Genomic DNA, 26456 nt, shown 5'->3' on the forward strand with positions numbered 1-26456 from the left:
TTGTTTTGCTCAAGCATTTCTTGCCAAACCATTAAGTGTAATGAATGAAACATGAACAGTATTTTCCACAGTGCAGAGGTGGGTGTGGAAAGTCGGAGGAAATGTGGATCAACTAAGAAGTTGGAGGACATAGGAGTATCAGAATCTTCTTGACAATGCTTGCAACAGTCTCAAGGCTCTTGTTTTTTTTTTTTAATTTTTAAATTAAAAAAATTTTTATTTAAGTCATCTCTACACCCAGCTTGGGGCTCGAACTCACAACCCTGAGATCAAGAGTCGCACGCTCTTCTGCCTGAGCCAGCCAGGCGCTCCTCAAGGTTCTTTATACTTCCATTTCTTTTCGATGAGTTTCTTCCATTGGGCAGAAAGAACTCTCCTAATATTGAATCCTACAGAAAGTGGAATGTTTGAGTTTTATTGGAGGTTTTTTTCTCATGTTTTGTCTGGTATTGTCCATGAGTCAAAGAAAATGAAGTAAAAAAAATCACAGCCATCTTCATTAGTGATGAACTCTTCAGCTTCTGGAACAGTGATGTACAATGTTTTCTGTAGAGTTCCAGAATGTCCAGAATTTTCTGCAATGATGGAAATGTTCTATATCTATGCTGCCCAGTACAGTAGCTAGTAGTCAGTAGTCACATGTGGCCATTGAGCCCTTGAAAAGTGGCTAGTGTGACTGAAGAACTGAATTTTAAATTTTCTTTCATTAAATAATTTAAATTAGAATAGCCTCATGGGTCTAATGGTTATAATTTAAATTAGAACATCCCCATGGGTCTAATGGTTACTGTACTAGACAGTAAAATTCTAGAGGATTTAGACCAATATGTGTTGGGAGAGTTTCAACAAGTCTTAATAAATCAAATGAGTTCACATTACATTGCAACTGATTTATTCGCTCTTTCTTTTCTGAAATCTGAAGTTAATACGAGACACTGGATAGTTTGGAAACTATTGTACAGACTATTGTTTCTCCAAGAGCTTCTGTTAATCTGTTGTTCGTAGTCAGCATATCTTTGTGATTTTGTTGCTGTTCATAAGTGCCAGGTATCAGTGGCACATCTGCCTGCAACCCTCACTGTCCCTCGCCTCTTAGCTCATTCAGTCCATGTCGTTCTCCAGCACCACTGATGCTGACTCTGTTCTTAGTCTTCCTCTATTCTGGCATAGCCTGACTCCGGGAGATGGGCAAGACTGGAGACCAGGACCAGACCTACTTCCAGTCTAGGTTCTGGACTCTGTCCAAATCAGCTTTCATTTCTTTAACTTTTATTTTGAAATAATTTTAGGTTTACAAAAATGTTCCAAATAAAACAATGGTGCAAAGAATCCTGGAGTATGTTCTTTACCCAGATTCCCATGTGTTCATGTGGTTAATGCTTTACCACTTCTGTTTTATTCTCTCCTCCCCTTCTATATACCTATATCTACATCTATATCTGTATCTGTATTTGTATCTATTATCCATCTCTCTCTGTACATCTACATATCTATATAGCTGTGTATATCTATCTCTATCATCTATCTATCTATCTATCTATCTATCTATCTATCTATCTATCTATCTTTTTTAAGATTTTATTTATTTATTTGAGAGAGAGCAGAATGAAAGAGAGAGAACACAAGTTGGGGGGGTGGAGAGGGGTAGAAGGAGAGGGAGAAGCAGACTCTCCGCCAAACAGGGAGCTCAACATGGGGCTCAATCCCAGGACCCTGGGATCATGACCTGAGCTGAAGGCAGACACTTAACCAACTGAGCCACCTATCTATCTATCTATCTATCTATCTATCTATCTATCTATCTATCTCCCCTAAAAACAGGGACATTCTCTTATGTAACTATAGTACAATCATCAAACTCATAAAATTAACATGAATAAAATACTATTAATTAATCTATAGGCCTCATTCAAACTTTTTTCAGTTGTCCCATTAATGTCCTTTATAATAATAATAGCAACAAAAAGCTTCTGATCCAGTATCCAACCCTGGATCACAGGCTGCATCTGTTTTCTTGTCTCATTAGTCTCCTTTAATCTAGAACAATTCTACAGTCTTCCTTTTTCTTTCTTTGGTCTTGGATATTTCTTTCTGAAGAGAATAGTTCAGCTATTTTGTTGAATTTCTCTCAATTTGTATTTGTGTGATATTTTTGCATGATTGGATTTGGCTTATACATTTTTGGCAAGAATATCACAGAAGTGATGCTGTGCCCTTCTCAGTGCATCCTATTCAGAAGCACATGATAACAGTTTTTCATCTGTGATTAAACTTGCTGAAGGTGGTATCTGCCAAGTTTCTCCATTATAAAGATACTATTTATCTTTTTGTAACTACTAAGTATGTCTGGTGATATATTTTGAGACTATATAAATATCCTGTTTCTCATCATACTTTTGTTCATTAGTTTCAATATCTCTTTATCATTCTTGCTTGAAACAATTATTACTATTGTGGTTGCCAAAATGCCAGTTGTCTAATTATATCATTCTTTCTGTAGTTGGCATTTATTTGTGGACATTATGTTTTAAGGAAGATTTTTAAAAAGATTTTATGTATTTATTTGAGAGAGAGGGAGAGCATGAGCAGGGGGAGGGGGAGGGGCAGAGGGAGAGCAGACTCCTCGCTGAGCAGGAGCCTGAAGTGGGGCTCGATCCCAGGACCTTGGGATCATGACCTGAGCCGAAGGCAGATGCTCAACTGACTGAGCCACCCAGGCGCCCCAGGAAGATTTTTTTTTTTAAAGTAGGCTCTACACCCAATGTGGGGCTTGAACTCACAACTCCAAGGTCAAGGGTCGCTTGTTCTACCAACTGAACCAGCCAGGCCCCCCACCCCCCAAGGAAGATTTTTTTAAATCAATCTATCTATCTATCTATCTATCTATCTATCTATCTATCTATCTATCATCAATCATCATTCCTTTATCTTTATTGTACATCTATGTTCTAGTCTTATCTTGCACTTTTTTGGTGTACCAATCCTGGAATCAGTCATTTCTTTAAGGACCAGCCTTCATTTTGATGATCACATGTTGGTTGAGTGAACAGGAGACAAAAGCCAACGTAAGAAGCTGAGACCCTAAAAGGCAACTTAGCTTATGAATGAACTAGAAAAGTACTCTGACTTACAGATAGGAATAGCAAGGAATAGCTTGCTTGTCCCTGTTAGGTTAAGGGAGAAAATTTTCTCTTGAGAATTCTTAACCACAGGCTGGCACTAACTCAAGTTTGTAACCCAAATTTACACTACCTGCATGATTCTAAATACCTTTAGGTTAGCATTTATTTTAAAAGAGTTCTGGATTGGCAATGATTCCAGATTTTTGAAAGAAGCAAAACATAAATTTTCTTTGGAGAAATGCAATCACAACACAAACCTCAGAATTTTCCATGAATAAAGTTCTGAGGAATGTGGGCTCAGAGTCAAAGTCAAAAAGCATTTAAGGAGACAAGGCACCATATGCAAAAGTCAGCAGGAACAACAAACCACAGAACCAGGCCAGAAAAGCTTTTAGATATGGGAATTATTGGACACAAAATATAAGTTAAGCATGTTTAATATATTTAAAGAAAAAAAAATTTAAGGTACAGAGATTATGAAAGATAAACAGGCATATTTGAAAGCCAAACAAAAAGAACTTTTAACAAAAGACAAACATAAAAACTGAAATAAAAAGAACCTCAAATGATGATTTAAAGAGAAAATTAGATATAGGTGATACGTTCACGAACAGGAAGACGGATCTGAAGAAGTGATCTGGAATGCATAAGAGAGAGACAAAGAGGTAGAAAATATGAAAGACAGGTTAAGGGATATGGTGGACAGGCTGAGATGGTCTGACATATGGCTAATCCTGGAAGGAAAGGAGAGAGAAAGGAAGAGAGGCAAATTTCGAAGGGATAATGATTGAAAATTATTCGGAATTGATGAAACATACATGCATACTTTCAATTCAGGAAGCCCAATAAATTGATAGCAATAGAAACAAATTTTTCCTTAGACAAATAGCAGTGAAACTGGGGAATAGCAAAGACTATGGACATCAGCTTATATTCCCAGCGACTGGGGGTGTGGATGGCATTTGTCAGCCTTGAAGAGGGGATCTGGGCAGAGTATCATACTATCCACTTTGGTGTATGTATCCATTATATGTATTTTTATAATATTAAGTGAGAAACACAAGATAAAAAGTGTATTTATAGTATGATTTCAATATTTTAAAATGGGTATATATATAAAAAAAGACCGAGAGGGGATAAATGTAGATGTTTAAGAAGTTTTGTCTTGGTGTTGGAATAATGGATAACTTTCATTTTCCCCCAACCTGTATCTTTTAAACACACACACACACACACACACACACACACACACACACACACATCTTGGAATAGTTTATGGAAAACATAAAGCCACCCCACTGAGTCCTCTCTATGCACCATTCAAATCAGTGAGAAAGTGAACATGGTGAATGGTGAATGGATAAACATCCAGACAATGGAGTCTTACTCAGCGATAAAAAGATGAGCTATCAAAGAATGAAAAGACATGGAAGAAACTTAAATGAATATTGCTAAGTGAAAGAAGCCAATCTAAAAAGTCTACACACTGTATGATTCCAGCTATATGGTATTCTGGAAAAGCAAGATGATGGAGACAGTAAAAATATCAGAGGTTTCTGGGGGTTCAAGAGGAGAGAGGAGGCGGAATGAAGAGGTGAAGCACAGGGGATTTTTAGGGTGTTGGAACTATTCTGCATGATACTGTATGATACAGAGTGGATATGTGTGCATTTGTAACCCAAAGAGCGACCTCTAATATAAACTATGCTCTTTAGTGTTGGTTTATCAGTTATAACAAATGTTCCACACTAATGCAAGATGTTAATAATTGGGAGAACTGTGTTCAGGGAAGAGGGGATATGGGGGAATTCTCCACATTATCTGGTCAGTTTTCCTGTACACCTAAAACTGTTCTAAAAAATTAAATCTATTCATTGAAAAAAGAAAGGGAGTATCCGTTCCTGTTTTGGAGGCAACAACATTAACGGTAGTTGAGACTGAACCAAGCCGAGGTGAGGAGATCTCCTTACCATGAACTGAACAAAGCCCTTTCAGGCAGTTGTGAAATATCAGAACATAAATCTACAAATAAACAGTTGCTTTAGTGACTGATAACATTAATGGGGATCACAACAACTTGACTGCTGATTTTGGATTCTTGCTATTTCCTCAATGAGCCAGGACACAACTGTTGAGTCTCGCTCTATGCATTTGTAGAAGGGCAGGGAATCTGGTCCTGAGACAGGACATTTGATAAACAAACGAGGCAAATTGGAGCTTATTCTTCTGGTGACTGCCAGTGCTGGCGCCTTTTTTTCCTTCTGGCACCTACCCGAAGTTCCTGGCATCTACTCTTATTTTTCGTCCCAGGCCAACTGCAAAAAAAAAAAGTACTTGACCTCAACTGACATAGAATGTGGAAGAATGTGTATGCATTGAAAAGCAATCCAGGGAGCTGACAAAGTTAATGAATTTTTATAGGAATTCATTCAATACCACCCAGTGAGAGCCCATGCTTTGAATATTTGCTCAAAGGCAATGGGGAAATGAGAACTTGCTTATTACCTCTGGTTCTTGAAAGAAAACATTGTCTCAGATACGGCTTCCATTTCTATTGTTGATTTGCTTAAACATTTGGACATGTTGAGATTCTTCATTGGTATGTTTGTTCATTTAACTAGCATTGGTTAACTACCATGTGACAGACACCAAATATATGGGATTGTTACTGGAAAGGCTACACCAATGTATGTTCTACCGTAGTGCCCCAGTGTGGGGGTGAGAGCTCCCTTTTTCTTTTTCCTCCTTACTCTCGCCTGGACAACTCCTGCCCTTCCATTTTTCTCTCTACCCTTTTCTTGCTTTTTCCTGGGAGTTGAGACCTGTCTGATTGGTAAGATTATAAGAGCCTTCCATCTACAGACAGTGCTCCTACGGGGGCACAGTCACTATTAATTAGAAGTACTTCTCTTGTATTCTCTTTTCTTGAATCCATCTGAAATCTATTTTTCTTTGCAGCAGAGATAGGAATTTCACCTTATTTTTTTCCCCAACCAGATAGCCCTTTATTAAAGGGCTTTATAAAGTCCTTGGATACTCCACCATTACCATAAACTAAAGTTCCATATATTTACAGGTCTGTTTCTGAAAATTATTCTGTTGTATTACCATATACTGGCTATGTTGTCCATTTTCTTTCTTTTTTTAAAAAAGATTTTATTTATTTATTTGACACAGAGAGACACAGCGAGGTTTGAAAGAACACAAGCAGGGGGAGTGGAGAGGGAGAAGCAGGCTTCCCGCGGAGCAGGGATCCCGATGTGGGGCTTGATCCCTGGACTCTGGGATCATGACCTGAGCCGAAGGCAGACGCCTAACGACTGAGCCACCCAGGCGCCCCATCCATTTTCTTTTCTAATTAAAACTTAGAATCTGCATTTGAAATTACTTAAAAATCTTGCTAGATTTTTTTATTGGCCTTCATTTGAATTTGTAGATTATTTGTGAGAGAACCGATATCTTTTCAGTATGTTTTCCCATTCAGGAATGTAGTACCACTCTCCATCTATTGAGGAGAGTTCATAAAATTTTATAGTTGTCTTCCTATAGATTTTGTACATTTTTTTGGTAGGTTTATTTCTTTTGAATTTATATGTACAATTTACATATAAAAATATAAGTATATAATATGATTACATATAATTTATATATTTTTTCAAAATATAAACATGTATAGTTTTATATATTTTTTTCTATTATGAATGGATAGTTTTCTGACTGGTCATGGTTATTGATGGTGCTGATGATGTACCTGGCCAACTCACTGGCCTCTTTTATTAGTTCTAAAAGTTTTAAGTTGATTCTCATGGAATTTTTTTTTTTTTTTTAAAGATTTTATTTATTCATTTGAGACACAGAGATACAGAGAGAGAGGAGAGCATGAGCAGTGGGAGAGGCAGAGGGAGAGGGAGAAGCAGACTCCCCGCTGAGCCAGGAGCCCGACGTGGGACTCGATCCCAGGACCCTGGGATCATGACCTGAGCTGAAGGCAGACGCTTAACCATCTGAGCCACCCAGGCGCCCCGATTCTCATGGAATTTTTAAGTAGTCAGTGATACTATCCGAAAATAATGACAACTTTTTTTCTTCCTGAAATTTACAATTGCTTTGTAATTTTGTTTGTGTTATTGCGCTGACTAGAACCGAAGGTGAACAAGAATGGTGATGGCTAGAATCCTTTCTTGTTTTTTATTTTAAAGAGGCTACTACTAGCGTTACATGGTCCTCGGTTCTTGTCCCAGATGCACCAAAGAATTGGAGATCCGAGACCAGAACGGGTAGATAGAGTTTACTGAGTAGATAAGTATAGTATACTTTCAAGAGTGACAATAGCACCGCGGAGCTCTAGCTGCATCCTTTTAAGCCTGCTTTGTGTACAGGTGAATTTGGCCTTGATAGACATTTTTGATTGACAGCTGGTGGTTATATAACATTTTGGTTTCTGCGCATGTGCCTGCCCATGATGCATTGCTATAATTGTACTTATTTATGTAGTGTATATTTATGAGTGTCTAATGAGCTTTTGTTTGTGACCTTAAAGGTACTATAGGGCAAGTTGCACCCTTTGTACGCATGTTCACAAGGAAGTCTCCTTGTGGCTTTTGAGCCAGCTCTGTATATTTCGACATTAAGTATGATGTTTGTGTGGGTTTTTGGTGGATACCTTTTATCAGGTTAAGGAAGCTTTTTTTTTTTTTTCCCTATTCCTAACTTGCTAAGGAAATTAAAAGCATTTTTAAAAAAAATTTATCAGTTACTATTAATTAGAAGTTAGAAAGTATATCCTAGACATAGTGCTGGACAGGATCACTTCTTGTTTTTATTAACAGTTTAAGAATAAATAATCATTATTTATCTTTTAAGAATTTTATCTTAATAATTATCTTTATTTTTATCTTTTAAGAATCTCCTAAAAAGAAATATCGAATAGGCTATAAAAACATTGAGCTAAGCATCAAAACCAAGTCTCAGCAGGTAACAGATGGAGTGGGTACGGCCCGCTCAGAGCGCGCATGTGCTGTGGTACCTTTGGGGCGGCCCATGGAAATGTCCGGCAAGGGGTGGGCCGGAATCAAATTCTCCTGGACCTCTGCAGGTCTTATTCCTCATAGCAGTGATTACATCATTGGAAGAGATACAGATGTAAAGGAGTCTGAAAGTCTGTTCAGCCTTATTGAAACACAGGAAGCAAAAGCACGGAAATTGAACATGTGTTTCACAGTTACTCACCATGTGTCTGTGTGAGCACCTAGAGATCACTACACCCAGGTCTGCACCGAGAGGAGAGAAGGCAGTCAGTTGAGGCATTAGAAAGGGATATTTGTAGCAAAAACTTAAATGCCTGTTTGAAGCAGGAAAGAAAATTTATCTTCCAAAGAGATGACTTGAACCCTCCTCTCACCTTCCTTTATGTCCTGTTGTCTTCGCTTTCACCCTTGGGAGCCTGACTTTTGAATCGCTGGGCCACAGGGGCAGAGACAGAGGCTGCTTCCCGTTTGGAATCCACCCCAGCTGGGGAGAAGCCCGTTACTGCAATTTCAGATGCATGTCAGAGCTTCTGCATCACCTTAGCTACGAACCACTTTTTGCATTCATGTGGAATATTTATCTGTTTCTACAAGATCTTGGTTGGAAATGCAGATTATCATTAATTTCAAGTCAGTTTCTTACAGAATCTAAAGGTGTCCAGTAAATACTTTCAAGAGTAAAACTAAGCAAAAAGACAGGCGCTCCGTCTCCTGCAGAGTTGGGGTGCGGCTCACAGGGAGGGGAATGTCAAAGTGCTTGTATTGTTTAAAAAAATGTGAAGATAGATGGCTTTAAGTTTTCCACGGCTCTTGGGGATGCATTTTTGAAAGGGGCTAGTGATGGGTGGCTGAGAGGTCTCTTGTCTTACGACTTCTCTTTCAGAAGAAAATGAATGTTTTCTGGACTCTTAGCACTCATACCAACACTTCTTTACTTTTAAAATGTTTTGCAAGAATGCAAACCACTTCACTACACAAAGGAAAATGTGTTTTATGAGTTGCATTTATTTTAATGTTTATAAGCAACTAGTAACTAAAGATGCCGGTTAAGCTACTGAATGTGCACAATTAATTAAACATCTTTTTAAATTTATGATTTATTTTATTTTAGAGAGAGAGAGTGCTCGTGTGTGTATCGGGCGGGGAGGGGTAGAGGGAGACAGAAAGGGAGAGAGAATCCAGCAGACTTCCCGCTGAACGGGAGCCCAAAGGGGTGGGCGTGGGTGGGGGGGCTCAATCGCAGCCTGAGATCAAGACCTGAGCGGAAACCAAGAGTCAGATGCTTTACCAACTGAGCCACCCAGGAGCTGCTAATTGAACATCTTTTAACAGAATTTTGTTTTGAGCTCTCAAGTGACTTAGGCAGAATTTTGTTAGCTGTTCTGTTGCCTTATAAGGACATTGTGAAATGATATTTAAAAGTAAATAAAGGAGATGTTGCACAGTTTCGAACTCCAGAAATTAAAACGGTCCCACTTTTAGCAGAGAAGGAAGAATTTATATAATTGACCATTTGAATGTTGAATAAAAAGGAGAGGCGATTATACCTAGTGGAATTATAAGGCTTCTAATTTGTTTAGGTATAAATTTGATGAAGACATGGTGGTTCAAGCCAACACAATACAATTGTAATCAGAATAAACCCATCTGTTTTGCACATGCCAACTCTATAGCTTTGTACCCAATGCTTGGTTATTGTAAGCACTTGTTTGCAATGTATTTAGAAGGCCAAAGTGTTGTATGGGTAGTTCTACACCTAAGTGAGACTCCAGAGAAACACATTTATCTGAGGGCAGAAAATTGGATATAGTGATCTCCTGCTCAAGGTCACAGTCAGCACCTGATCAATGACCTTATTTCTGTCTGTAATGGTTCCTTTGTTTATTCAAGTTAATGCAAGTTAATGCATTGGAGCGTTAATCAATGCAAGTTACTCATTGGAGCGTTACTCGGTTGAAGTGATTTCATGAGAAAGTTGGTTGGTAATATAAGCAATATGTAGGATTTAAAAATTCTTCATATGATAGAATAAATATTTTTTTCCATTTCTAATACTTGCCTTATTTTATGTTACACTTAAAATACAGCTGAAGTTAATTTTGGTGTAAGGAGTGAGGTAGGGCTTCAAGTTTTCTTTTTCTTTCCAAATTGCTAGCTGGTTATCTCAAAACTATTTAATGATTAAGGATGTAATTTAAAAATGTGCCTGTGCCCAAAAGGCTATTAAAAAGTAAATACTATTGCAATCTTGGAAAAAGTCGTGGCATGATTTTCTGTTTGCAGTTGGTTTTATTCCAATTAAGATGCATTCAAGGCTTAATGGAGACTTGTGAAAAAAAAAACAGACTCAGGAACTAGTAAGAGACACTCAGTTACCTACAAAAAATTTAAATGGAGGAGCTGAATCGAAGCTGCTAAGAAGAATAAAATGATTTGTGTCAGAATTGCATAGGTAATAAAAATATTTTGAGGTGTATACAGAAGGAAGGGTATTTACTTTCACACGATCTGTAACACTGCCTGGTTTCTTTTCCTTTCTTTCTTTTTACAGTTTTATTTATTTATTTTTTAAAATTTAAATTCAATTATAATTAACGTATGTATTATTTGTTTCAGGGGTACAGGTCTGTGATTCATCAGTCTTATATAATACCCAGTGCTCATTACAACACATACCCTCCCCAAGCAGCTGCAAACCTCTGGAGTCCTTGCTATGTGAGTCAAATCAGTCATGGCCACAAATCTTGTGACAGGCAGCCAGCCACAATCCTAGCTGATCCAGGACATTTTTTTCTGTGTGCTTCTCTGTCTCCACTTTTTACTTTATATTTTTATTTAGCTTGGATTACCTTTTAAATTTTAAAACTGTTACCAGAAATAAAGAGTATTTTGAATGTTGGACAGCTGAAGAAAAAAATGACAGTAATCAAGACAGTAAAGAGCTTAGGGGAAATATAATGATTTGAGAAATGCAATTTAATTTGCGTAACAACAGTCATTTTATTATCATCAAGATGTTAAGCACTTGAACAATCTACACTTTATTTTCATAACAAAGAGACGAATAACCAGTAAAAGAGATGATTTTAGGAATTTATTATTTTTTTAAAAAAGCAACTTCCAGAGTTTGTCATTGTGCGGGGTTAGCCCAGTCTCCTATAGCACGGTACAGTGATAACTGATTTTTTATAACAATGACTCACTGAAGATCCATAACTGTCTTCTGAATTATCGCAGAAAGAAGAAAGGACTAGAAGAAGAGTTTAATGTTAAGTGTATTTAAAAAATCATATTCTAATTCTTTTAAATTGGTTATCCAAGTATGATAATATAGTAGAGCTCAGATAACTAGAAAAGGCAATTGACTAGAATACCCCATTCCCATCTGGTGTGCATTAACAGGCTTTTTACTGCGTATATCTTTATATAGTTCGCAAGCTAATTCAACCCATTTTACACAGCATTAATTGTTTTTATTGAGTTGGCATTGGGCTGAAACTTGCTCACTATGTCATAATTATTACTATCCTTTCTAGTTCTTTGGTGGATTTTTCTCATCTGACAGTGTTTGGACTCTAAGTGTTTATGAGACATAGAAATCATCTCGGCCCGTTTTAGTGATACTTACAATGAGGTTACCCATGGCCAGATATCCAAGTCTATTAATTAATTTGCCGACCTGCTCTGTTCTTGATCTTGGTCAAAGAGAGAACTTTTACAGTCTCCCTGGAGTATGTGCAAAGCTCCAGGCCAGAAACTCTTTGTGAGCTGGTCTTCAATGGAGAGGACCACGGAACTCAACGTTCTTATTAATGCTGTGCAAACAGGGGTCTCGTCATTTTGGTAACTATTTGTACATTTAGAAAAGCAATACAGTCTTGGGAAAAACCAACAAGCACAGCTTGGTAGAATAACCTGCCATGAAATATCATTGGCTTTATAATAATTTACTACAACCGTTCTTTTTATTCACACTGGATAGGAAATGCTTCCATCTAACACATGGAATACGAATATATACAACAAAAAGTTGGCTTTTATTAAAAAAAAAACTTCACAAGGACAATAACATGGGGGTTGAAAAAATAATTTTGTGCAGTTTCCTGGTCACAATCATATGTCTGCTGCCTTTTACAGGGAATGATACAAGTACCGGTAGATTTTATAAACCAGTCAAAGAATTTTGTCTGTACTAGCCTACTATTGCCTTATTCGTATAGTCTAGAAGTTTCACCTTCTCAACTGTAATTCTAAATGACTAGGGATGACATGATGAGTCCCTTTTAAGGACAAACCCTGCTAATCCTCTTGGAAATCAGCATATATTTGCAGTTCCCTATTCATCTGAAAGTTCACCAAGACATCGTGGAAACTGCACAGGGCTTCTCACTGATGTGCTGTTGAGATCCCGAATGGTGCCCGCCATCTTGTACAACGTCTGCATCTTGGCTTGAACTTTCTTATGGCCGCAGTGAGTCAGGCGGCAGTGGTGTGGGGTGGACTGTTCTGTACTGCCAGCAGTCAAAACAGTTGCCATGGGCTCAACGTCTCTATGCTGTGAGCCCGGGGAACCCATTCTCCTATGGAATGGTTTGCTGGAGTCCAGCAACGTCACTGCAGGCGGCTGAGACATTGCGGCCCCTGCTTCATGAGGGACTATACTAAAGAAGAAGCCTCATGTTGTAAGAACAGACAATACAGGCCAGGTTGAGGGGGTGGCAAAGGGAGGTTGCTTTCAAAAGTCCTGGAAACCATCTCTGATTTTACCTCTGTGAGAAGGCTGGGCATTTGGAAGTGGCAGGCTGGGAGAAGGGCTGGGTCTGAGGTACACCTAGAGACGTGTCAGTTTGGCATGGCACTGCAGATTTAGTGCCTGTGGTCCCCCACTAAGGCGCTCTGCTGAGACCTACGTTCCCCTGACTGTACCTTTTATGCCCAACGATTCCCCATTCCTCCATCAATTCCCGTTTGTTTCTGCTTTCTAAAGTGGGGATGGAAAATAGGGCTCATCTCTCTCTCAAATTCTGACCGAGGAATGGTGGCTCTTTGAAGTTGTGATGTGAGGATTGTGAAGAAATTGTTGGGCTCCTTGGATAGTGCTGTGATTGATGAGCAATGTCTGCCATGGCTACAAGAATTGGTGTTGACGGATTGATGAGCAATGTCTGCCATGGCTACAGGAATTGGTGTTGACGGAACGTTTGTGTTCTAAGTAAGGTACAAGAATCAGGCTGGCTTGATGGGTTCTTGAAGGATCTTTGGAGAGCATAACTCAAAGCACTAAGGTTATATTTATTTTATATTCTGCTTTGTTCCAGAAAAAATTTAAGACTTTGAGCAGTTTGGGAGAGGAATTTTAAGACCTGTGGAAAGCTGGAGGGGAAGATAATTTTGAATAGGGTGGTGCAGGAGGCCCTCTGTTTTCATGCGGGATGATGAAGCCCAATGTTTAGAAAGTGATGATAGGGCTTACTGATGACAACAGATTCAGAAAGACTTGGAGGAATGGGGTGGATCCCAGGCCTGGTGGGAGTTTCAGGCAGAACATCTAGTATATTCCTCCTGAGTTGACAGCTTATATTTATGAGTATGTTGAAAAGCCAAGGAGAAATACATTTGCATCTACTCATACGTGGCTTTTTTTGTGGTTAATTAAAGAACGTGGAGATGGTTTCCATATTATGTTAGGACCATTGTCCCTCAACTCTACCTAGAAATCTCCAGTATACAACTTTACCAAGAAAGAAAGAAAGAAAAAAAACCAGTGAGATTGTATGGTAGGTGCTAGAGATGCCATTTTGGGAAGATCAACTCATGTTTGTCTCTGAAAAATGGGATCAGTCACTTCTTTATACTTCTTAAGTGATTTAAACTGAAGCCTAATCTGGATTTTTAACATGAATCATTAACAGGTTGCTTTCAACAGTGCCACTGTCTGTTGATTCGTGGACCATGTCGGGCCAAAGCCAGCCACCTCTAGCTGCTGGTGGCCTGTGGGTTTTAGAAACTGTCTGATGCTCTCATCAGCACTTGCCAGTCAATGCACACACCTGATTTCACTTACACAGCAACGTGGCAACATACCTTTTTCCATCTGTAAACACCTGCTCTCTTCCTCACTTGGAAACTGGGAGAATTTGAAAGGAAAATAAGGCATATGTTTTTACTCCTTTGCAAATCCCAGGTGAACATGCTTTTGGAAACCTGTCTGATGTTGAGTTTCTTGCCACAATGGGGACCCCAAGCTTTTCCCCAAGTTGTAGGCAAAGGGTTTTCACCTTCTTGGGTGAGGATTCCTTGGTTCCTAGGCCAAGGGTCCAGGGCCAAGTGATGGATATGGAGTGGAGGAGGGAAGGCAACATTTAGAAACCCAGCAATGTTATTTCTCATCCATCGACTCTGCGTTTCACCCTCAGAGAAATGATTTTCTTATTGGTCTCCATGAGACACAATCCCATTTAAGAGCATCTCAGCAGTTTCACTGTCTCTGGAACCTTCTAGAGGTGATGGCTGGCTATAATTGCGACTGTAGGTGCCTCATCATTTGTTTTCAGGCGTTTCAAAATTTCTGTTTCTTTCTGCTGATCACAATTGTTGATGTATTGACATTACAAACCAATTTTTAAGGTGTGTGAAGGTCAGTGGGCTTTATCACCACTCATTTCCAAAGCAGAAGCCTCCCCTAACTGGAAAGGCTTATTCTAACACCACAGAGGAGCCTTCTCCCCAAAGTTTCTAAGAGCCCAGAGCATGAACTTTGGGTTCTAGACAGAAGGCCTAGGAGGAGGTCGGGAGGGGGGTGGTGCCCTGTTGGGAGGTGGAGCTTGAGGAGGAGGGGGAAGGATGGAAGGTGGGGATGGAATTGGAGGGGTGGGGGCACTGGGGGGTGGGGGAGGGCAATGAGGAGCAGGGGGCGGGGGGGTGTAAATGGGGGCAGGAGGCGGTGAGGTGGTGTGGTAGGCGTTGTTGAGGGGGTACTTGGCGGGCTGATTGTTCTTGACTCTGGTGAAGTTGATACAGCGCCCCTGTAAGAGAATCAGAGAGAAGGAAATGTGAGCTGATGTTGGCTGTTTACAGCAGGGCAGGTGGGAGTGGTGGGCAGCTTGAAAGAGATATGTAGGAAGCAGACATGATGTTTACGACAGTGCTCTCCTGGCAAACGGGAGAACTTGACAACAAATAAACTCCCCATTTCCTTTTTTCTGGGCTTACCGTGTTGTAAAATGATTTGTTAAAATTCATTTTCCTGGATGCTCTTTCTCAAAGAGGAGGGAGAGGAGGGGACTGAACTTAACTGGACGTGTGGGGTCAAGCTGTCTACAGAGGTCATCACATTTCATCTCAACAGCCTTGCCAGCCAGGAACTGTTATCAAATGTCCGATTTCATAGATGGGGAAACTGAGGCTCAAAAACATTAAATCTCTTTCCCAAGGCCACACACCTGTAAGAGGTGGGGTTGGTGATTCAAATCCCAAATAGGCTCCAGAACCTCTGTTCTTCCTGCTACACTCTAGTGTCTTCTAAAGGGGGGGGGGCTCCAAATTTTTTAAACAAACAGAACTTGTTTCAACTGATTTCAGTGATCCTCCTGGAGGCAGGAGCAGGTTAACACCATGAGCTTCTCCTGTACTGTAATTCGAGCTGAGTCAGTCTGTGATCTGCGTTGTCACGAATGTGGCAAACTCGGGTGATTCTCATAGGCACTCATGCGGTTGCCTCTTCCCAGCAACTTTTGCCCCCTTCAGCCACTGGCGCTGAGTAGTGACTTAAGGAGGGAGCTCCCCCTCCTGCTGTGAACAAGATACCAGTCGATACAGCCCCCCTCCATGGCCCTGCCTTCCCCGAAGCTCTGTCAGGAACAATTTCTCCTGCCCTTGCTCTGGTTGGGGCAGTCCTGCTTCTTCCAGATGCTGCTGCCCCTGCTCAGGCACGCTTAGGTTCTTAAGAAAATACAACGTGGGGACATTTTATTGCAAAGCAGACATCTACCCTGAATTCTGCTTTTCCCCCATCCTTCCTGGGGACCTGACTGGACAATGCAGAGCAGATACCTAGAGCCCCTACAGCAGTCTCTAGAAAGTCCAGAATCTGCAGCCTGCCCTATGTAGCCCTCTCTCCTTTGTGGTGTCACCTCTCAGCTCTTCAGAGTCAGTCCTGCCGGCCCTGCCCCCTCAACAGATGACATTTTCCTTCTGGTGCCTGTGCTGTCTTCACTTTTGGCATCAGACCCTCCTGCCTTGCCTGGGCAGGGTGTGGACCACCCTTGTGGGGTCCTAGCCTCCCTCCAAATTTCCCGGGCCTGCAGGGCACCTTGTTGTCCCCTCTACTGTGTGTCCTGGATGCCTGCAGAATTTCCCCCCAAAGAGGTGGGGTGGGGGGGCATGCCTTTGAGGCTGCCCTGTCCCTTTCCTCCTCTCCTGCTCATCTTAGACCAGGGCTGGAGCTGGTGTGTGGGTTTTTCCCAGCTTCACCCTCTAGGATGGACGCCCATCCTATGGCATCTGCTCTGGCTGGGATATGTCCAGAGAGGCTGGAATTTCCCTTTTCAGGCCTTTGGAGGAAGGGGCCGAGGGAGAATGAAGAGGGCAAGTCTGTGGAATTTAAGGCACAATCAGCTGTAGGAGATACAAGTGTGTGATTTGAGACGTGGCTCGGGCCGAGAGTCATAGCAGGGACACCAGGCATGTTTGTGGGAGACAGTGAGGGCTGAGTCAACCTTGCCTCACATGCACACACCCCACTCATCCGAGTCCTAAGTCAGTCCCTTCCCTCCACACATCTTTCCCTGATGACTCCAGCCTCCATGTATCCTTTGCTTCCGTCCCTGAGTTCTCTGCAGTCAATGCCACACAAAGAAGCCTGCAAACTATAGTCTGTAGTTGTTTGATTGGGGAATGCCTTGCCTCCCTGACCAGATGAGAAACTTCTGGAAGGCAGCAGCCTTGTTTTGCACTCTGCTGCTCCACTATTGGTTTAGGAATTACAAGGCCGTATTTAGATTCCAGCACCCCATTCCTCTGAGTGTGCATTTCATGAGATTAAAGCAGGGCCTAACCTTGTTAGGTTCTGACTGGGGGCCCACTAACTGCGGAAATAAGTTCCTATCTTCTCATGGCATTGCCCAGAACTCCCAGATCAATGCAAAGCTTTCACAGGTTAGGTTGACTTTGTAACCCAGTGCTGTAAGTTCCCAGTTGTCCAAGCAGCCCTCTTTTTTTTTTTTTTTAATATTTTATTTATTTATTTGAGAGAGAGAGAGGGAGGGAGAGAGAGAAGGAGCAGGGGGAGGGGCAAGGGGAGGGGCAGAGAGAGAGGGAGAAGCAAGACTCCCCTCTGAGCAGGGAGCCTGATGTGGGGCTTGATCCCAGAACTCTGGGATCATGACCTGAGCCGAAGGCAGACACTTAACCGACTGAGCCACCCAGGCGCCCCCTAAGCAGCCTTCTTTTACAGCTGTTAGAAAAAGAGAGACACCCAGCCACCCCATCCCTCCCACCCCACCCCCCACTCCAGCAACCCTCATTTTGTTTCCTGACACTGGGGAGGGTATGTGCTATGGTGAGCGCTGTGAATTGTGCAAGACTGTTGAATCACAGATCTGTACCTCTGAAACAAATAATGCAATATATGTTAAGAAAAAAAAAAAGAAGAAGATAGCAGGAGGGGAAGAATGAAGGGGGGGAATCGGAGGGGGAGATGAACCATGAGAGACGATGGACTCTGAAAAACAAACTGAGGGTTCTAGAGGGGAGGGGGTTGGGAGGATGGGTTAGCCTGGTGATGGGTATTAAAGAGGGCACGTTCTGCATGGAGCACTGGGTGTTATGCACAAACAATGAATCATGGAACACTACATCAAAAACTAATGATGTAATGTATGGTGATTAACATAACAATAAAAAAGTTAAAAAAAAAAAAAGAGATAACAGGCCTAAAATGGAGTCACCTGTACTAATGCCCATGTCAGCAAATCAAGACTCAATACCTAACCTAATTGCAGTTTCAAAGTTTCCCAGAAAAGTAATCTTAAACCTGTCAATCTGGAGTTTCCTGGTCAGCATTAGTGAGGTAATCTGCCTGATAGGCCCCTTCCAACCCCACAGAAAGATGAGGTAACCCACTCTTTCCTGTCCCTGCCCCCTTCTGCTTATAAAAGTCTCTCATTTTGTACAGCTCCTCAGAGCTCCTTTCTATTTGCTAGATGGGATGCAGCCTGATTCATGAATTATTGAATAAAGCCAGTAAGATCTTTAAATTTTATTCAGTTGAATTTTGTTTTTTAACACAGCTTTATAAATCTAAGCCTTGGGAATAGTTTATTTATAATTCTGGATAAAACTCTTTCCTTCAAGAATGTTAAAGTCCTAATGATTACCATCTGTGATAAATTCCTTTAATGGACAACTCAGAGTTGGGATTTACTGTACTACATATTCTGCCCTTTGTTCCTAGACATGCCAAGTCAGACAAAGAGACTCAAAAGATTCATTTCCTCTGAAGATGAAGGAGAATTCTGGTCCTGAAGATGGAGCTGCTGGTGCCTGGGGTCAAGCCCCATATGGCTTCAGATTTCCCTGAGGGCTGGCCATCCCATGGCTCCCTCCCTGGGTGGAAGGGGGGGCCACAGTAGAGAGAGGAGGCATGCTAATTCAGAGCCTGTTTACTTATTTCACATACTTAATGCTAATATTTTTACCAGAGGCTATCTTGTCCAGAGACAAAGTCAGGATCTCCCAGCCTTCTACCAATACATCCGTTCATAACCCAGAGTAGGATCCCCAGATGTCTTTTTTTTTTTTTTTTAAAGATTTTATTTATTTGACAGCGAGAGACACAGCGAGAGAAGGAACACAAGCAGGGGGAGTGGGAGAGGGAGAAGCAGGCTTCCTGCAGAGCAAGGAGCCCGATGCGGGGCTCGATCCCAGGACCCCGAGATCATGACCTGAGCCGAAGGCAGATGCTTAACAACTGAGCCACCCAGGCGCCCCACCCAGATGTCTTTAAGAAAGGATCCACAGAATAAAAGATGTTCTCTCACATCTATCTGTCAGCTGTGGAGGTGGGGGATGGCAGTGAGGTAGGAGAAAGACCTCCTTAGGTCAGTCCCTCCAGCTGCCGTCATGGCCTCTTGGCCAAAGCAACAGAAGGATGGGGTGGGGTGGGGAGGGAGAGAGGGAAGAAGCCCCTTTCCTGTGGTCAGTAATAGTCCAGGGGTACACTCATGGGTCTCCCGCTCCAGAGCACTAGGCTATGGTTCACTAGATACCCCAGCCCACTGGAGCTGAGCGCAGTAGCCCGGGGCTCTTAGTGAGCAGCCAAGATGGGGTGGGGGCCAGCTCACAGTCTCCTCCATGTCCCCACTGTGTGACATGGGGTAGGGGTAATAATACTGCCTGCCACTTAGAGTCATTAGGAGGATTAACTTAATCAATGTTGATGAAGGCCTTGGAACAGTGCCTGCCACATGGAGTTTGTAAATGAAATTGAGTCAAGATGGAGAAACAGATGCTCAGACACAATAATGACCTTGTCCAGGGTAGGAAGGCCAGTTGGAGGGAGTATCAGGTTTTCTGACTCCTAGTTTAGTGCCTTCTAAGTGAGCTGCAGACTAGGGCCTCCACACTCCACACCTGGCTTCCATAACAAAGCTGGTATAGAGGGGAAAAATGTAGCACTGAACATGTGACCGGAGCTGTCCCCAGAGCCCGCTGTCTTACGCACTTACTCTACCTTCCTGTGGCACGCAACTCCTGCACCGATTCTTATAGGACTTCCCACCATGCTTTGCACACACAGTTGACTGATGATGCATCTACACATATTTATCATCCTGAAGAAAGGTGCAGACTTGGCATAAACAAATCCCTGGGGTCAGTTACAGTAAGATGCAATTAGGACTCCAGGGAGGGGTGTGGCTACAAATTAAGCTCTTAAAACCTGGAACCAGAAGAGCCAACACAAACACTGTAACACTTAGACCATATAATTGGCCTGAAGATCAGTTTACACGACATCATTTTTTGCTTGTGAGGGGATAATAGAAAGGCCAGATGTTCTCAGTGTCATATATGCCAGCAAATCTGCACCAGTGTTTGCTTAAAAGGTTGCTAGGACGACCGGAGTTCTCAGTTCGTACACTGGTCTTTGTAAACCAGTTAAATTCTTTGCAGGATTGTTTTTGGGAGGTTTGATTTGGATCCAACATTTGGCTTTGACCTCAGTTTACCTCGGCTTGCTCATTTACAAAGTACGAGTGCCAATTATTTTCACACATTAGCAACAAAATACTCTGGTTAAATTCTAAGAAGAAAATGCAACAATATCTCCTGCTAAGTGGTGGCTTAGCAGGATGCTAGGTGGCTTTTTTCCTAGGCTGTAAAGCGCCATTTTGATTTGACTGAATCTAATGGTGTTGAGAGGATTATTAGAAATATCTAGGCACTTCATTTTTACTCATTATTTTCACTGTACAGAAATGAGACTGAGGACTCAGGCTTATTTAAATATGGCGCCCAAGATGACAGAGCAGTAAATGGTAGAAGTGGGATTAAAACCAGCTCTGCTTGCCTTAGGCATTTATCCTCTTTCCCTCTATTATCCTGAATATAGACTAAAAATGCAAATATTTTCTTGAATCACTTGTAGATGGTATCACACAATGTAGCTCTTGGCCACAATCCATCAACTCTTGATATAGCTGCCAAGAGATCTTTCCAGAACACAAGTTTGGTCAATTCAATGCCCAGCTCAAAATCCTTCAAAGGCTCCCCATTATCTTTAGAATAAAATCCAAATACCTCTGATGGCATGTGTAGCTGTTTGTGATTAGGTCCTTGCTTACATATTTAAATTATTATTATTATTATTTTTAATTGCAGGATGTCCATCTTGGCCTACCCTAAGCCCTCTGCAAAAATTTGTTCAATGAAAGAAGATAATATGCCATTTGGTATTCTTTTCAGTCAACATTGCTTCCCAACTGGTGGGTAAGTGTCTCTGAGGCGACCTCTGGGTCTTCTCCTTTTTTTTTTTAAGATTTTATTTATTTGTTTTTACAGAGAGACAGAGAGACAGCGAGAGAAGGCACACAAGCAGGGGGAGTGGGAGAGGGAGAAGCAGGCTTCCCGCTGAGCAGAGAGCCCGACGTGGGGCTCGATCCCAGGACCCTGGGATCATGACCTGAGCCGAAGGCAGATGCTTAATGACTGAGCCACCCAGGCACCCTGGGTCTTCTCCTCTTGAGATATTTATAGGTTCAAATTTAAGTTGGTGCTCAACAAGTACTGCTTATATCCCCAAGGGTTTCTGAGGTGGAGCAAGCCTTCTTAGAAAGCTCAGACTTTTCCCTGCAAGTTTAGGTTCTCAAAGGATCAAAGGTCCATGAGCTTGCAGTTGTGAATTTAGGTCTCCTTAGTCACCTCCTCATGGTCTCTTTGGGCTATCTTCTAGGCTCTTGGGGAAGGGGTGGCAAGAATGCTATGTGCTCCCCTTGATTTCCAACTAGAAATGTTAACAAGAATACTTTGGGGGGTTACTTTTGATTGATTTGTCAGATGAAACCGTTTTTCAACAAAACTCTTTATCTAAGTTGGAGGTGACACATTCTGAACAATCATGGTGTAGTCATGCAAGATGAAATCTTGTTGACCAGGTTCTGGCTTCTTCTCAGCTTTGAACCATAGACACTAATGGTCCACAGGGAAGAGAAACAGGAGACTGGTGGTGTGGGCTGTCTTCTGCTCTGTGGGTCAGGGTTGGGAGGCAGAGTTGTACCACCAGTTCTACGACTCACACGCTCATTGTAAACCCTTGAGTAAGTCCCTTTCTCTCTATGGGCCTAAGTGTCTTCATATATAAAATAAAGTTTTGCACTAGCTAGATGACATCCATGGGCCTTTCAGCCCTAATATTTTATAACTCCATCAAAATTTGAGTTGCTTTTGAGCCTTTTGCTCCGATACTGTAATCTGAATTCTTCAGGGACAGCCAGTTTGCAAGTCTTTTCATACTACTGAATTTGGCTAACTCTTTGTATTGCATTGGATTTATAAAATATTAATAACTTGAAAATTCAAAATTGGACTCTTCATCTTCTGCTCTTTGGTTACTGTGGTAAGAACTCAAGCTTGCCTCTGAGTCCTGAATTTGGGTTTGTGGCATGATGGGGGAGATGTGAGAAGAGCTGTGGGCTGATCGTGTGCAGAAAGACTTGCCAGTGGTGAACTCATGTGTGCTGAGTGTTATAAAACATCTGTTTGGGCATCAGGCATGCTCATTGGAGAGGGAGCTAGCCTTTGGAGATGGTTAAAAATATACCATGGCTCCTAGAGATTAAACCAAATAGTTTCCTATGAACAGAGGTCACTTAAGGGAATTGGATTTCACAGGAAGAAGACTAAAATAATCAGATAGAAAAAGTATAACATGTATGCCAAATTTCTTCTGACAAATACTTTTTCTCTCTATCTCGGTTCTTCCATTGATTGTCTTGTTTGGAGGTATTTTTCAAGTTACAAATGGATGGGGTTTCCAAAGTTTGTTTCAAGTCAGTTGTTTAGAATTAGGAGCATAGTTTCTCACTCTAGTCACTCTTGTAAATGGGGATTGGTTCTTAGGCTAGACCACAAAACCTCACTGGGGTATTGAAGGCAATTGACGTAATCCTACTGAAGTTGGTGCTCTAGTGATAAATGAGACACATGAGTAATGAATGGATGGAGGGCTGGATTAGGTGACTTAATAGTGCCTCCTATCCCATGTATGTTTCTCTCCATTCGTTATGTGTACATTCATCCTTTTGACAAATGGTTTTTGAGTGCTGCCTATGTTCTGGACACCTTATATGGTGTTGAATTCAGTGATGAGCAACCAAAACCAGCCCGTGCTCTCTTGAAAAATATAGTCCACAGGCAGAGAGAGATATCAGTCAATTAATCCCACAAACAAATGGACCGTAGCAACCATATTTGCATTCCGTGACACTGGCCTTGACCATAGTTGATTGGACTAGAGGTGGGCACCTAACCTGAGCTAGGCCAATCAGATTCTCTCTTCTCTGAATTTGGAATTACAACTGAGTTACTAACTGAGGCAGTCAGTTAGGTTGATCCTTTGAATAGAGGGGATCAAAGTGGGAACTGGGAGGTGGCTATCTTCTGCAAAGTCAGGGAGAAGCAGAGTTCTGATTCTATCTCTAAAAGATCCTTCATATCCATTCACTCCTCCCTACTCTTACTGTCACTCAATCTTCTATAACTTGGGCCACTAAGTAAACTGGCCTTCCTGTTTTCAGCTTTTCTCTTTTCCAGTTATATTTTGGTTCCCAGAGGAAATTTATACACATGCACACATAAATGAAAATGTGTGTGTACATACATAGCTACATGCATGTTTGTACACGTATACAAGATGTATATATGCATTTATATACACATAGACACACATTCAAAGTTGTCTTCCTGCTTAAACTCTTCAATGCCTCCCACCTTCTATAGGAAAATACCCAAGTTCCTCAGCATGCACAGACCACTGCTCCCTCTGTGTTTCTTTCTGCCATCCCATTTTCTCCTCTTTCTTTGAACCCTACACTTCAGCTTTGGTCCATCATTTGAAACGAAGCCCCCATACTCTGGCTCTTTGTTTGACAGCATTCATTCATAGGCCCAGTTCCATGACAGGGACAAAATGGCATAGAGATATACCTGTCTTGCTTCTTTCCCCTTCCCCAGAGCTGGAGCTGGGGGCAACAGAAAGGATGTGGTGCCAGAGTCCTTCTTTACTGCCTTCCCTCCACCTCAGACTTGCCAGGCCTATAAATCCCATACAGCAGCCTGCCTTTTATGTGCTGTTCATGTGAAAGTATCCAAGGTCAACTCTTTCAGTTGTTTGATTCATTTTGCTGACACACATGCTGGCACTCTTTCCATAATAACTTCTTTGGAGGCCAAAACTGAGGGTATGATGAAAGCAGAAAGGAAATATTTGGTAACAAGAGGAAACTAGAAAAATGAAGGGGCAGAAATAAAAATGGCTCATCCTTTGTGGGACAGGTGCAGGCATAGGACTTCTGAAGGATTACTACTGAGATTAGACTTATTTAAGAATAAAATTCAGGGCATCTGGGTGGCTCAGTTGGTTAAGCATCTGCCGTTGGCTCAGGTCATGATCCTGGGGTCTTGGGATCAAGCCCCGCGTTGGGCTCCCTGCTTAGCGGGGAGTCTGCTTGTCTCTCTCCCTCTGACCCCCCACCCCCCCACTTGTGCTCTCTCTGTCTCAATGAATAAATAAAAAATCTTTTTAAAAAATTAAAATTCCCTTTTTTTCATCCAATTACAAAGTTCTACATTTTCTTTGTGGAAAATTTGGAAAATGTACAAAAGAAGGAAGAAGAAGAGAAGAAGAGAAGGATTGTAAGGTCTAACCCTCAGAGTATTACCATGTAGTGCTTATTCTTTCAGAGTCCCCCCCCCCACACAGAGTGGTGCATGAATTTACAAAAATGGGAGTCATTCTGTACAAAAGTTTTTAAATGATATGCTGTGACCATTTCTCCCCTGCCATTTTCAGTATGATTTGCTATGATTGCATAATCTTCTATCACATGAAAGCACCGAATGCCATTATTAAATTCTTTATTGGGCATTAAGAGTACATCTAACTTCTAATTTTCCCTAACACGTCTTCAATAAACTTTTGAGAAGTTCTAGAATCAACGGTTGACCTTTGACTAGGGATCTTTGTATCCAATTTCATATGTGAGACTGGCCACTTTTCTTTTGTTGTGTGCTATTTTTGTCATCAAGATTATGTTAACTTTACAAAAGAAATGGGGAAGATTTTCATTTCTTAATATATTCTATATTTTTGAAATAGCGTAAGAGTTATTTGTTCATTAAAAGCATGAGAAAATTCTCTCTAAATCTTTCCAGACATGCTGTTTTTCTAGAATGCAGTTCTTTGATGACTTTAAAAGTTTTTGCCACAGGTGTTGACCTATTCAGGTTTTGTACTCTGTGTGAGTTCATTTCCATGATTTATCCTTCCTTAGAAAACCATTCATTTTATCAAGATTTTTTTTAAGCATTTGTTTAGGTCTGTGGTTTGCACAAAGGAAATTCTCACAGTTAATTCTATTTGTGGTGATATCTCTTTTGTAATCATTAACATTATACATATTTGTATGTTCTGACTTTTTTTTTACTTTCAAAGATTTGCCAATTATATTAGCATTTCCAAAAAAGTTTTAAGACTTATTTCTCAGTTCTACTGATTTTGCTTTATTTTCATGAATTTGTTCTTATATTTGTAGATTTCTTGTTTCTGCTTTCTGTAGATTTGTTTCATATTCTTTTCTAAGTTTTAACTGAATACTTAGCTCATTTATTTTCATTTTTCTTGTTTAATAATGAAAAAATTTAAGGCTATGATTTTTCCAAATCCCTTAAGTTTTTATTGTGGTGTTCCAATTTTCATTATTTTCTAAAATCCCATAATTGTAGTTTTGATTTCCTCTTAGACTCAACAGTAATTTATGAGTGTTTTAAAACTTCTAGGTGCTTTAAAAAAATGTTTAATCTCTTATTAACTTCCAGCCTTTTTCTTTCTTTCTTTTTCTTTTTTTTTGTGGTCTGTAAAAACTATACTTTCTCTCTTTTTCAGATTTTCTTTGTTGCCTAAGTTATAGTCAATTTTTAGTTTTAAAAATAATGTGAATTCTCAATTTGATGGCTGCACTGTTAAATATTCACTAGCCATTTTTTATTAGATTAAAGCCTCTATGTTGTTCATTTGTTTGTTTAACCTGCTTGCTCTACTGAAGTCTAAGGGTGGTGTGAGTTTATTAACTATTCCCTCTCGATATTTTAAACAATTATATTCGCTCAAATTTTACTTTGCTGCTTAGTCATTGGGCTACTCAAGAGCAGTAGGGAGTGGGTCTCCCTCAGAGCAGTCGAGGCAGAGAATTTCTTTGTTCTAAAAATTCTCTCTTCCTGTTTGGTGGTAGCTTGTCTGGAAAGATGTCTGCCATTAATTCCTTCTCTCCCATGCTCGGGGGCCATGCCCCCGGGGAGGAGGAGTCTATTTCTCCACTCCCTCCATGCTGGGTTGGCTTGTAACAATTTTGAATAATGGAATCTGATAGAAGTGATGTTGTGCTAGCTTTGAGCCTGACATTAAGATGCCTGGAATTTTCTGCTTCCTGGTTTTGGGGCCCTGAGCCTCCATGGAAGAAGTCCAGGCTACTCCATTGTCCTCTGCCCTACTCTCCTCTACTCCAAGTGGAGGATCTCGGAGGACAGACAAGTG

The 26456-nt window shown here is 41.1% G+C and overlaps 2 protein-coding genes across 12 annotated transcripts in view; one reads left to right on the forward strand and one right to left on the reverse strand.

The window, feature by feature from the left end:
- Window positions 1-26456, forward strand: part of LOC118533304 (uncharacterized) — a 187285-nt gene that overhangs the window by 33407 nt on the left and 127422 nt on the right. For 10 of the 11 annotated variants that reach the window (XR_013441751.1, XR_013441753.1, XR_013441757.1 and 7 more), the window contains exon 3: window positions 21029-21136. The exons of the other annotated variant lie outside the window; for it this stretch is intronic. The gene's annotated coding sequence lies outside the window, so the exon portion shown is untranslated. The remainder of the gene's footprint in view (window positions 1-21028; window positions 21137-26456) is intronic. 11 annotated transcript variants of the gene reach the window in all.
- ANTXR1 (ANTXR cell adhesion molecule 1) overlaps window positions 11227-26456 on the reverse strand; it is a 223709-nt gene continuing 208479 nt past the window's right edge. Inside the window, exon 18 of the mRNA XM_078056455.1 lies at window positions 11227-15174. Coding sequence (XP_077912581.1) covers window positions 14914-15174 — 261 coding nt within the window. The 3' untranslated portion in view covers window positions 11227-14913. The remainder of the gene's footprint in view (window positions 15175-26456) is intronic.

The sequence above is a fragment of the Halichoerus grypus genome, chromosome 10 (assembly GCF_964656455.1).
Source record: "Halichoerus grypus chromosome 10, mHalGry1.hap1.1, whole genome shotgun sequence".
Taxonomy (NCBI): domain Eukaryota; kingdom Metazoa; phylum Chordata; class Mammalia; order Carnivora; family Phocidae; genus Halichoerus; species Halichoerus grypus.